General features: G+C 34.6%; 1 protein-coding gene across 5 annotated transcripts in view; it reads right to left on the bottom strand.

Annotated features, from left to right (window-relative positions):
• The window catches only part of POLK (DNA polymerase kappa), a 73,206-nt gene that overhangs the window by 15,145 nt on the left and 43,749 nt on the right, over positions 1-14,312 (bottom strand). For all 5 annotated transcript variants that reach the window (XM_047088046.1, XM_047088037.1, XM_047088055.1 and 2 more), the window contains 5 exons: positions 13,471-13,602; positions 9,767-9,920; positions 4,815-5,054; positions 3,085-3,209; positions 1,742-1,908 (listed from right to left, as the gene is read on the bottom strand). In XM_047088046.1, coding sequence (XP_046944002.1) covers positions 1,742-1,908; positions 3,085-3,209; positions 4,815-5,054; positions 9,767-9,920; positions 13,471-13,602 — 818 coding nt within the window. The remainder of the gene's footprint in view (positions 1-1,741; positions 1,909-3,084; positions 3,210-4,814; positions 5,055-9,766; positions 9,921-13,470; positions 13,603-14,312) is intronic.

The raw sequence follows: 14,312 nt of genomic DNA, 5'->3' as shown, positions 1-14,312 counted from the left end.
ATTGAAACCAAAAAGCTGAAATGATATGTAGATTATTCGTTTTTTACATACTGAATGAACCTATTAGGAATAAGGCACTGTTCTAGGCATTGGGCATATAGTTATGACCAAAACAGAGCAAGTTCCTATCCTTAAGAAACATATCTTAGTGGAGGGAGACAAGTAAACAAATACAGAAGTAAATATGGAATATGTTAGCAGTTGAGAATAACTATAGATTAAAAAATAAAGCAGGATAGGGGAATAGAGAATGTACATAGAAGAGAAGGGAGGTTTGATATATTATAAATTACCTATGCGTTTCACTTCAGAGCATTACCGACATCTTTAAATACCACAGTTTAATATATGCTATGTTATATCAAGAACTATATTATTTTCAAGCACTATGGAAATAAAAAGAGGATAATTCTTAGATTAAAGAAGAAAGTCTTATTTCCCATTACCTTCAAATATTAGACTATGCATAGTAATGTGATTTCCTTCTCTGATCATTCATTATATCCACTTAAGATCAAAGTCAGCTTACTATGAGCTTAAGAATGAGGAACATGGAGATACTGCACAACCTGCAATGTCTACAAGATTTAGCAGGTTTAATTATTTTATCAAACTTCTTTCATATGTCTCCTCAGTAATCTTCCTGCTTTCCTTTAGTTTAAGAATCAGAATACCAAGGAGTTATTTTGAGGGCAGGCTGACAGGATGATAACAAAATTATAAAAATAGTGCCCATTGTTAATTCCCATTCTTTTTTAAAATTCCTTCTTTTCACCCACTCCCAACCGTGTACGCTTTAGCTCTAAGATACTTCTTTTTAAGACTGAGATCAAAGAGTGGCAGGGAAAAATCCTAGGGCCTCTCCTCTAGCTGTTTCCTCTTCTCCTACATCTTTGTATGGCTGGCCACTTCAGGTCCCTGCCTCTGGGGGGGACATAATCGTTTGCAGTTATACATGTAATTAAATATCAATTACCTAGTTTTTGGTCATGTATATTAACTTCGCTCTCCTATACTTACTACTCATTTTTACTACTCAATAGAACTTCAATTAGATTATGGATCATGCCTCTGGATCATGGCTGCAACCCCCTACTCTTAAGGCCCAAGTCATTTTCCAGTCCCTTACTCTGCCTTACTTTCTTCATTTGTTTATTTGGTTACTTCCTGTTTCCCACACTATTATGTAAACTCCATGAAGGCAGGAGTCTGTCTTGTTTCCTAGTATTCTTCCCAGTGCCTAGAACAGTACCTAACAACGTAATTAGTCAGTATTGAATGAATCTGTCAATTATTTACAAATCTGGAAAAGAAAAGAAATATAGTTGTTAGTTCAGAAAGCCTTTCAAAGAATTAAAGAGATTAAATCAAAGAGATTAAATCTCTTTGCTTAAGGGGTATATTCTGGAATATGAGCCACTTTCCTTCCTCAGCAATCAGAACACCATTGTCGTTATGTTCTAAATGAAAAATAAGACAGGTACAGAAAAGAAAGAACTCATCATGCCTCTTGTCTATCTACCCAATTGCTGTGGCCAACAGCCAAAAAGTGATTCTTTGTTCCTCTTTTCCTTTCCTCCCACCTCCAATCTTTTGACTTTAATTCAAAAATTATATTCTGGAATGAACTAGCCTAAAAAAATTTTTAAACATATTATCCTTAGAGCCTCCATGTCAATGGTTAATATTGCTATTTCAACAAATGATAAAGAAAAAACAAAATGACTATACACATAGATACCTTGCCAGGAGTGTTGAACCTAGACCCAGGGAAATATGAAGGAAATGATGCCAAGATGTTTCAGAGAAAAGAAGAGAAAGTAATGCCCTCTGTTGGTAGAGTTCTGTACAAGTAATAATTCCAAGGGCCTTTAACATTTTCTCTGTAACTTTTCCTATGCCAGACACCTAGAAAAGAGTCAATATTTATCATTAATAAAGTTTTACATTAAGGCAAGAACAGATATTTAACCTCATTATACCTTTTATAACCAATAAAAGGTACGAATAATGTGACTATCTTCACAAGTCATGCAAGAAAACTGCTTTAATTATTTTTGGGCACATCTAAACAAGTGCTATAAGGAATTAAAATTTTTAAATTTCAGGTAATTTGAAAAAGTATTAAAAAAAGAATTCTATTATAGAAACTTAGAAAATGGAATAAACAAATTAAAAATAAACAGCAAAACTTATGAATCTTTAGTATACTATTATCTGTTGTGACCCACTAAAGCTGTTATGTTCCAAAGTTCTCTGACCCCAGAACTTTTTTTTTTAATGGAACATCTACTCATACCTTGAAAACCACACTGGAAAATGCTGCTTTATAGTTACATGTTATATATTCTAAACTATTCAGTGATCACACATTATATTCTTTGAACTGCTTCTTAGCCTTTTGGCTAAGATCAAGTGTAGTACATTATATTCTTTGATTACAGCCTTTGTTCTGAGCATTGAGAGATTTTTATTTAAATCTACGCCTATTCATTATGTTGAGCAAGAAAATTAAGCCCCCAGAACATCAAATAGTGTCTAGTGTAATTATTGTTTTTTAAAAAAGCATATATATGCAGAAAAATCTACAAGCTGTAAAAAATAGTAAAACACACCCTTTCTCTTACCCTGAGGGATCATTTTACCATTTTAAAGATAATATTTTTTTTGGTCAAAACAAATTTCTAAATCTCTGAAGTCTCATACCTATTAATCTGGTGGCACCTAGACTTTAGAACTAAAATAGTATATTAAGTGATAGCTGAAAGGACTCTTCCAAGTATTCTTTTTATTTCTGTTCTTCTTAGTAGCAGTACACTTAAAAATCTTTCATCTATTACTTTCTTAAAATTTTTCAGCAAACAAGCTTCTTAAACCTCAGTTTAGGGTTTCATACAAAGATTTCTTCAAGCCCAAACTCAATCATCCATTTTACTTCTTGCTTGTTACCTATACCTCTAGAACTTTTCAGCAAAGAATGATTATTACCATCCTAAATAGTGTCTCTTCCGAGTATATTTATATGAATACATATATGTTTATTTATATAAATAAAATTTATATAAATTCTATATAAAATCTCACCTTTCTAATGGGTAAGTCCTTGATGAAATCCATCACAGCTTCTCTATTGGGGAGAATTTGGTATTGTCCATTTGGTTTATTCTTATCACTGCATACTTTTGCTAACATTGTATTTGGGGCAATGCCTTAAAAGAAGAACACCCTGATGACTCAAAGAAGTTGACATATATGATTTTAAAATATATGATGACAATACTGAAAAAAAATGGTGAGTGCAAAACATCTGAAATGATGTGGAATGGTACTTTAAAAATAACATTTGATAACTTCCTATCTCCTCAGGGCTCGATATGATTTTAGGAAAAGGAAATGTAGTAGTTACTGTGACAGCAAAAATAAGAAACATTTAATCTCTCCATGGTATCTTGTTTTATTTTAAAAAATTTTTAATGTTTATTTATACTTTTGGGAGAGACAGAGTGACACAGCATGAGCGGGGGAGGGGCAGAGAGCAAGGGACACACAGAATCTAAATCAGGCTCCATACTCTGAGCTGTCAGCACAGTTCAAACTCACTAACTGTGAGATCATGACCTGAGCCAGGGTCAGATGCTTAACTGACTGAACCACCCAGGCACCCCTCTCTCCATGGTATTTTAAAGTCTACGAGTAATTTATGAGTTTAAGTAATATCATTAGTTTATGTACCATTTTTAGTAGCAATACAGGGCTGACTTATAGAAAAGATCCAGAATATAACTTAGGATGGATGTTCACTCTTTGAAAAGGTCTTCTGTATAGATTATCCACATAAAAAAAATCAGGGCGCCTGGGTGGCTCAGTCAGTCAAGCATACAACTTTGGCTCAGGTCATGATCTTGCAGTTTGTGGGTTTGAGCCTCACATTAGGCTTTATGTTGACAATTCAGAGCCTGGAACAAGCTTCAGATTCTGTGTCTCTCTCTCTCTCTGCCCCTCCCCTGCTTATGCTCTGTTTCTCTCTGTCTCTTAAAAATAAGTAAATGCTATAAGAAATAAAATAAAAAATAAAATAAATTTTAAAAAATCAAATATTCTAGGTTGCATTATACTTAAAACAATGATAATAAAATACATGCATTCTTTTCATGTTATACACAAAGCAAATTAATACTTTTCAGGAAGATATTTTAAAATCTCTAGGAGTCTCAATGAGTAAGATAACTTAAAATACTCAAATAGAGTCATTAAGTGATTCATTTAAGTACTAAAATTTGTTACTTATTCTCACACTTTGGCATAGAAAGGAAAGATTAATGTAATCATAATATGGCTTTTATAAGATAATGTTAAGACACAGTGATACCCTCATGGGTTACTGACATTTGTGAAGCTCTTTTTCCCTTCACTAGCTGGCCCTAGATTGCTATGTAGCTAGTTGGGGTTTTTTCTATCTTCTACTTTGTGGTCAGCTGGGGTCTTTCCTGAACTGTAATCCTGGACAGGGCTGAAGTCTTCAAAGGGAAAACCAATAAAGCTAAACCAATTAAAATACTGAATGCTTAAAAAAAGGATAGCTACATTAGATTTATGAAAGTTTTTTCTTTGGGCTCATGGGCCTTTCTGCTGAATTCCAATTTACCTGTAGGTTCACAGTATTCTGAATAGGTAAAGTCATTAGAAATTGAAATCATAAAGGGTAAGTAAAATGTCACTATATACTTCATAACTAGAAACTACTAATATTACACTTATATTAGCCAGTCTGAAATTTTTAACTATGGGGTAGCCATCAAATCCCTTTTAAGTACCTGCACTGGCTGTCAATGTTGTTTTTTGCTCAATTCTGAAACGAATTTCCTTTACAGCTTCCTCGGCTGATGTTCCAAAAACAATCGCATTTTGGAGTATTTGAGGATTATTTTGCTCTTCAGAGTTTGCTTGGAAAGGATTTCCTTGGGGGTGCAAATCAGGAGGAATGTCATTAAAGAGTAGTGGAGGGATGGATCGCTCCTGCTCACTCACTTTATTCACTTCTTCTCCAGGTTTATCTAAATTATAAACAGGAACAGTAATTATCTTCATAAATCTTCATAAATACAAAAGTACATACTTCATAAATTAGGTTTCCCTACATTCTTTTTAAAGACAAAGCAAATCTAGTTTAGTTTTGTTTCTCTTTTTTTTTTTTAGTTTTGTTTCTAAGAACCAAGATGACAAATGTTATTTATATTTTGTAACTGTTAAACAAAGAAAATACTGATTCTAAGTTTTTCTTAAAAGGAATATTATCTATTTCCATGGTATACACTTTAAGAAGAAACATCCTATGTAAAACTCACCAATTTGTGTACCATACCTAAATTAACTAAAATCTAGAAATGGGCCTAGTCACATTACTTCTTTTTTTTTTTTTTTTTTAAAGCTTTTTTCCCTTACTCATTAAATTAGAATTTAGGATTGAGGAAAAATGCATTAGCAATCAAGAATAATTATGCTGAGAAATAAAGTTTTTTTAGAGAGAAAAAAACCTTCCATTTTCTTCACGGAAGAAACTTTTCAGACATTAAAATACTCTCAATTTCCCTCTTTCAAATGCTGATTTTAATTTTGACTTGCTTACTTATAAAGTACCACTTTTACTAAGGGCACACTTGAAATAAATAGTAATTACTGTTGGAAGTTACGCTTCTTTAAATATACAAATTCTTAAGGTCTGATCAGATTAACTCTGGTCCAAGTTTAAGGGAAAGAAGCCTTTATTATTACCAGTAGGCTATAACCTTGAAAGTAAAATAAAAATAGTAATCTAGTTATTGCCTCATTTTAGTTGCATTTTTCACAATTGGACTGTAAAATATACTCAAATTTATGCCAATATCAAAAATGTCCTCATTAAATCCATTAAATCCATTAAAGACTACTTTCAGGGCTTAATGGAAAAGAAATGCAGTTTAAATGTAGTTATAAAAATTAAGATTAACAAAAGAAATTTCTGATCTCTTCATAATTTTATTACATATAAATGTTTTCTATATTAAAATAAATGCAGAAGCAAAAATTAAGTTTCTGGTTTCAAGACACATATAAATGCATATTACTTAAAAAACGAACAACTAGGACTTTTAAGGAAGGTTTTTTAAAGATAATACAAATAGTATGACAAACCACCAGATTAGTTTCAAATTTTAAAGCATCTAATTTGAGTTAAGTTACAGAAAGATGTTTTCTAAATCTGAATTCCTAGGAAATCTGAATTCCTAGGCCATATACAAAATAAGTCTTATTTATAAACTTAACATTAGCAGTTATTTATGTGCCTCAGCTGCTTTCATTTTCCATATTCTATTTTTAAAATGATGAACATTTCAGGCACACCTGGATGGCTCAGTAAGTTAAGCATCTGACTTTGGCTCAGGTCATTATTTCACAGTTCATGAGTTCAAGCCCCACATTGGGCTCTAAACTAACAGCGCAGACCCTGCTTGGGGCTCTCTCTCTCTCTTTCCCTGTTCCTCTCTCTCTCTCTCCAAGTGGGTAAATTAACTTTAAAAAAAAAAATCTTTAAAATAAATAAGTAAATAAATAAATAAATAAAATGTTAAACATTTCATAAGGCATTATGACTGTGGCAAAGTTGAAAGGTCCCCTTTTCCCCATCTGTATGCGTAAAAGTCAAGGTAAAGAGAGCTGCAGAAAAACTGCAAACCAGTTCATAAGCCCCTTATACAGAGTTCCTTATGCCATGTTTTGTACCTCATGAGTCCATCATAGTACTCTTAGGTGGGTCGCTGATAGAACACCATAACAGGAAGCAAAGCATACTGCCTTTAGGTTCATTGTTAGAACAGCTGCTGAATGTTGCAGTCTCCTATTATTCCATCTGTCTAGTTCTCTGTTAGGCCTGCCTCTACAACTACTGCTACAGTAGTTTCTTATTAGCTTTTTGAAAAAAAATCTTTATAATCCCATAACTGAAGTGATCTGAATACAAAACTAAGATTTCTTATAACCTGAAACACTAGGATGAAAGCATCCCATCTGGATGGCAAGTGCTAAAAGTATATGGTATTTCAGTTTCTTGTATTGCCTCACACTCACCATCCAGATTTATATGGCAGAATAAACATAAAATAATAATTACTGAGGCACCTAGGTGGCTCAGTCGGTTAAGCATCCCACTCTTGATTTCGGCTCAGGTCATGATGTTAGGGTTCTTGAGAGCAAGCTCCGTGTTGAGCTCTGCACAGACAGCATGGAGCCTACTTGGGATTCTCTGTTTCCCCCTCTCTGTCTGTCCCACCACCCTGCACTTGTGCACACATCCATGCATGCGGTCTCTCTCTCAAAATAAATAAATATTTTTTTTAAATATTAATTATTTTATTTGCACATAGACAAAGTAGTTAGCAATACTTTTCCAAAGACTGCACCTTTCAGAAAAGAGGCAAACAGCAGAAAAATGTCTTAGACTTCAGAGGAAGATGTATCAGTCACCTGCCATGGCTCCAACTTACTACTGACCGCTTCCCATGGCATAATGTGAAATCAGGTATGCTGAAAAGTCCAGCCCACAGGGATTTATATATGAGGGAAAAAAGCTAAAACTATTTAAATAGCTTAAAAATGTGAAATACAAAAAAGTACATAAATAACTATATTAAAAATTCACATGCTCAAAGTGAGTTTGAATGTAGTATAATAAATGAAAAGAACGGTAGTAGAGAATGAAAACATTTACCTTAGTCTCAATGTAATTTTTTAAAATATATTGTGAAAATAATTGTTATAGGAGACCCTCATGGAGATGCTCTGATACAACCTTTGAATGGTTCCCCCATCTTCTCTTGTGAAAAGTAAGGAAATAAATTAAGATATAAAGCAAACATGACACCAGGTTTGTGCTGCTTCCCCCAAACAATAAAGTTATACTACAGAAAATCTTTTGCTCTAAGCCTCTGTGTCCAGGAATCATGCTTGTTTATCGTTTAATGTTTGTATTAAAGAGAGAGACCTATTCCTTAGAGTTCTAAATAAGATGGTGAAGTTGTGATCTGATGTCCCCATTAAACATGCTCTAAAGATGTGACCTCTAAACAATATGAGAGAATTTTATGTCACTGAAGAAAACCCACCATTTTTATGCCATCAAAGATCCACCATTGTTGACTCAGGGAAAGTTAGAAACGGGTTTCGCTACCACTGTCTGTCCCCCCACCCCCAAAGAAGTCAATGAGTTGTGCACAGGAAATACAGTTGTGGGTTGTGAACAAACTCTCTGTTTCTACCTTTTCATCCAGGTGAATTTTGCTCAGGGGTCTAGGATAGCTAAGATATCTGAAGTAATCATACCTCTGACAGAGGGCTGAAAGTAGTATGCATAATATCTACATGTTCCTTGACAGGGTTCTGGATAGGCAACAAAGAGACCTTAAAAAAACCCTTAGGGTCATGAAACTTCTATTTCATTGTATACAAAGGAATCAAAATAAGGTCTAAACCAAAGAGAGTTGGGAGTCATGACTTTTGGCAAGGCTGAAAACAGTCATAATCACTGTATAACCAGATTATAGATAATTTGGAAAACAAGAGGGAAAAAACTCACCCAATGTTTTCATATGTTTCAGGTCAATTTTTAAAAACTCTATTATCTGTTAACAACTACAACAAAAGACAACCTCCTCAGATTCAATACAACCCAACATTTTCTTAATTAGATCTTGAGAAAAGAACTGCTATGAAATTACTTTGTTTAGGGATTCTGCACAATCTTTTTTTTTGTTTATATATATATATAATTTATTGTCAAATTGGCTAACATACAGTGTATACAATATGCTCTTGGTTTTGGGGTAGATTCCCATGATTCATTGCTTACATACAACACACAGTGATCATCCCAACAAATGCCCTCCTCAATGTCCCTCACCCATTTTTCCCTTTCCCCCAAACCCCCATCAACCCTCAGTTTGTTCTCCGTATTTAAGACTCTCTTATGGTTTGCCTCCCTTCCTCTCTGTTTGTAACTACTTTTTTTCCCTTCCCTTCCCCCATGGTCTTCTGTTAAGTTTCTCAAGTTCCACATATGAGTGAAAACATATGATATCTGTCTTTCTCTGACTTATTTCACTTAGCATAATACCCTAGGAAACAATCAACAAAACTAAAAGGCAACCGACAGAATGGGAAAAGATATTTGCAAATGACATAACGAATAAAGGGTTAGTATCCAAAATCTATAAAGAACTTACCAAACGCAATACCCAAAAAACAAATAATCCAGTGAAGAAATGAGCAGAAGACATAAATAGACACTTTCCAAAGAAGACATCCAGATGGCCAAGAGACACATGAAAAGATGCTCAACATCACTCATCATAGGGGAAATACAAATCAAAACCACACTGAGATACCACCTCACACAGGTCAGAGTGGATAAAATAAACAACTCAGGAAACAACAGATGGTGGCAAGGATGTGGAGAAACGGGAACCCTCTTGTACTGTTGGTGGGAATGCAAACTAGTGCACACTCTTAAACTCAAGAAATTTAACAATCTCATTTGGTTTAAAAGTGACATTCTACAAATTTAACTTAGAAATTCCACTAGTACATTTTAAGTTTCTGATTTTTCATTTTTAATATTTTTTCATAATAAAGGTTTAACTAGTCCTACCATCTATGGATGCTAATGCATTAACTGGGTTAATTCAAAGGGCTTTTTGTTTGTTTTTTAGTTTGATCATTCTAATTAATTGCTTACCATTTTCTAGAGAGTTCCCTGTTTTGATGAAATACTTCCTTTTGTCCTCAGGCCAATTTTGTCTTTCCTGTAAGTGCTTTGTTATATTCAAGTAGGCTTCATCAAGACTCATGGCCATAAAATTGGGATCATAATCAGCAAGTATTTCCTTAACCTTCAAAAGGAACAAAATGGTTTAAATTCTGCTGCCACAGCAAAACCTGTCATATAACAGCTGATAAGAAACATTAATATTCTTACTTTGAAATATAGCAAAAATCCTACAATCAATAGCTCATAGATTTAGGGAATAAATAATTTATTGCTAGGGCAAGTTTGTTCAAATTCTCTTTTGCATTAAAATAGATCATGAAGGCAGAAGACCATGAAACAGCTTCATTTGATACAATCTCTATTCAGCCATCTTTATCTAGATATAATAAGTGACTCAAATAAATCTCAGACATCCTTCTGCTGGCACAGAAAGAACAGTTAAGTAACATAATTTTAAATAACTGGTCAAGAGTAGAAGTGGTAACAATAGGACCCTGCTCCCTCTCACCTTTTATGATGGTTTTTGTTCATTTTATTTATTTCTTTATAATGTTTTTTAAGTTTATTTATTTTGAAAGAGACAAGAGAGAGTGAGAGGGACAGAGAGGGAAAGGGAGAGAGAGAATCCTAAGCAGGCTCCATACTGTTAGTACAGAGCCCGATGTAGGGCTCAAACTCATGAACCATGAGATCATGACTTGAGGGAAGATCTAGAGTCAGACACTGATCCACCCAGGTGCCCCAATGGTTTATGTTCCTTTTAGAAAGCAATAATCTTGGGGCACCTGAGTGGCTCAGTAGGTTAAGCATCTGACTCTTGACCTTGGCGCAGGTCATGACCTCAGGATTCATGAGATGAAGCCCCATGTCGGGCTCTGCACTGACAAACCAGAGACTGCTTGGGATTTTTTCTTTCTCCCTGACTCTCCCCCTACCCCACTTGCCCTCTTGAGTGTGTGTGCTCCCTCAAAACAATTAAACATTTTAAAAAAATAAAAAGGAATAATCTTACATAAAGGTACTATGATGCTTTAGAAAGTAGTTCTATTTTAATTAATTATAATATGTACATAAAACTCCACTCAAAACATACATTAATGCATGTATCCATTCAGAAAATAAAGCTCAATTATCGTGATTTGGAACAGGAAAGAGGACAACTCTACAGTGGAAGTCTGTGACTATATTAAATTATGAGGAAAAGACTGGAGCTGCATCTTGAGATAAAAGAAATGAAGAGATCAGAATTTCTGTATGATTCCAGAAATGACTTTTATATAAGACAGTTTTATTATGTGAAACTATGAATTTTTTTAACCACTGAAGTATTACCTGAAATTAGAGGAAGTAGTTGCCAAAATAATATATATATTTGAAAAAAGTATTTATTGAATTATGTTATACTTCCATCTAGTATTTAAAATCTGTCTGCTGTATAATGAGAACTTTTTTGAAGTTTTATAAAAAGAAAGCTTTTTAGCTTATTTTAATTATGAACAGCTGTGTCAAAGGTAATTTTAGAAAATGGTGATATAAAACTTGGCCATGCTTTACTCAGAGAGTACCTTAATTAGCTTTGTTCTTGTAGAAGAAACCAGTTTTATAATGTACTCAAATGGAATCTTTCTAGTGAAAATGAAACTCTGGAAAGTCTGTAGTTGGCAGCCAACTACGATTATTCTGAATGAGAAGTACTCCCTAGAGACACAGAGTACTCACTAACTTCCTTTTCATAGGACACTGCTTCAAGAACAAAAATAGACATGTTCCAGTAAAATTCAAGCACTCTGCCTTCCAGAACAGTTAAAGCTGTTCCATTCTTTTGGATAAAATAAAAATGGCTTTTCCTTAAACTTTTAAACCAAGCCACACATATTAACACCCTTATAGTCAGGGAATTTGTGCTGTAGTTCATTTACATACAAGAACTCACTCGTTATCTGCAAAAAAACTAGCTAGATCCTGCTCAAATTTGAAAGATTTCTTCAATATATGTAAGACTGCAGGAAACTAAAAATAATTCAGGTCTCATCATATCATCTGAAGTTTTAATGAGTTAAATAAAGTAGGACACAAAAAAATCCTTTCTTACAAGGTTTTTGAAGGATTTTCAAACTTACTGAAAGCCTACAATATTTACGGGTAGCATTTCTACCCTTTTACATTAGGAATACAGTAAAAGACATAAGCAGTAACCACCTGTGAACGTGCTTCCCCCTTCACCACCACCTTTTCAGAGAGAGACAAAAAGCACTTGCTGCCACAGACTGTTTTTGAAAGAATGAAAAAAAGAATTTGCTTTTTTATTTGGGGTAGAGCACCTTTTTAATTTCGGTGGGAGTCATTTCTAGAGTACATGAGGTGGAAAACAAATAAGAGGAGCAAATCTAAAGATTCTTCACATGACTAAATGGTACTAAGTGCTAGCTCATAGTTTCTTAAGGGTTTCAATTCAGACAGTCGTCTTTAACACTGTATTGTACTACAGTAGGCTAAAAGTGTTTCACGTAGTATTCTAAAATTTTAATTTATGACTTAAGTTTTAGCACTAGCATGATAGTCCAGTTATCAAAAATAGAGAAAAATAGCAGCTTTTCCTATAAGACAGTTTAGGCAATTTTACTGAATTAAATCTTTATATTTCAAAGACCCTTTTCAAATCAAGATTATTCCGTTTTTTCTTCCATTATCAGTCTCTTGGACATTAAATGCTCATAAGCATCTTCACTAGACTATGAGGCAGGAAAACAGTTAATCAAAATACAGGAATTTTATTATTGTTTAAAAACATTTGATAAAAAAATTTATTCGCAAAAGAGTTTGAAATTAATAACTTGAGTAGATTATATAAATTATAAATATAAGGTGATTCTAGAAAGATATATTTTGTACAGTAAGAAAAAAACAGCTGAAGTTAATGTAGGTTAAAATTAAGGCAATCCAGGGGCGCCTGGGTGGCGCAGTCGGTTAAGCGTCCAACTTCAGCCAGGTCACGATCTCGCGGTCCCTGAGTTCGAGCCCCGCGTCAGGCTCTGGGCTGATGGCTCAGAGCCTGGAGCCTGTTTCCGATTCTGTGTCTCCCTCTCTCTCTGCCCCTCCCCCGTTCATGCTCTGTCTCTCTCTGTCCCAAAAAAAATAAATAAACATTGAAAAAAAAAATTAAGGCAATCCAAAGTTTTCTGGGGAAATAAGAGCTTCTAAACAGAAGAAAAAAATATATGGAAAAGCAAATATCTGGGAAAAAGAAGGGTGCACTCTGCATACTCAGCTCAGTTTTCCTTTTTTTTTTTTTTTGTTAATTTTTTTAAATGTTTCTTTATTTTTGAGAGAGAGAGAGAGACAGAGCATGAGCAGGGGAGGGGCAGAAAGAGAGGGAGACACAGAATGTGAAGCAGGCTCCAGGCTCTGAGCTGTCAGCACAGAACCCGATGTGGGGCTTGAACTCATCAACTGCGAGATCATGACCTGAGCTGAAGTCCGATGCTTAACCAACTGAGCCACCCAGGCTCCCCTCAGCTCGGTTTTCAATAAATAAGCTGGACAAGTGATAGAGACGTAAGATTTAAAGGGATAAGCTAAGACCAAATTATGAGGTGCTAAGGCATCTGGACTTGATTCTGTAAGTGAAAAGAAATCAGTCAAAGTCTGTAATAGGAGTTCATCAGACTTACCTCTCTACTCACAGCTTGGTATTTGTCAAAGTTTGGGGGCACTATAGTGAGTTGTGGGCAGAGTCTTTTAGCAATAAATCCTGGCATAGCTGCACGAACACCAAACCTCCTTGCGTAGTAATTCGAGGTAGACTGAAAGAAAACAGACCACATAGGAAAAAATATACAAACCTAAATGGACACTTGATCAATACGTTCATAAGAAACACATTACTGATGTGTATTTTCAAGTCAAGGACATTTCTTTTATAGGCCACTGCCTCAAATTGAGCTTTGACTTTATCCTATCATAGTATTATACCATGACCCTCTCTCTCACTGCTGTCTCCATATTTATAACATGATACCAGGAAATAAACAAGACTAATAAAAAGGTTCTCTTATATTTCCAATAACTAATCTTCACTTGTTCTTTTTTTTTTTTTTTAAGTGCCATGAGGCTAGATGGTTTTAAGTTTATTTTTTTGGAGAAATAACACACACGAGCGAGTGCATGAACAGGGGAGGGGCAAGGAGAGAGAGAGAGAGAGAGAGACAGAGAGAATTCCAAGCAGGCTCCACACTGTCGGCACAGAGCCCGATGCAGAGCTCGAAGTGGGGCTCGATGCAGGGCTCGATCTCACAAACCAAGAGATCATGACCTGAGCCAAAAATCAAGAGTTGGACGCTTAACCGACTGAGCCACCAGGGGTCCCTAAACTTTACTGGTTCTAAGGCATACCTAATATAGTATACAGCAAAGTTTGGATGATGGTGGGTGATGCTACATGGAACTAATAGTTATAAAGTAATGATGCTACATGGAACTAATAGTTATAAAGTAATGTTATAGTACAAATAGA

Source organism: Lynx rufus, unplaced genomic scaffold (assembly GCF_022079265.1).
Source record: "Lynx rufus isolate CCGP_SWC_20201006 ecotype Redwood Valley unplaced genomic scaffold, mLynRuf1.p SCAF_1, whole genome shotgun sequence".
Taxonomy (NCBI): Eukaryota; Metazoa; Chordata; class Mammalia; order Carnivora; family Felidae; genus Lynx; species Lynx rufus.
This window is presented reverse-complemented; position numbering and strand designations above follow the sequence as displayed.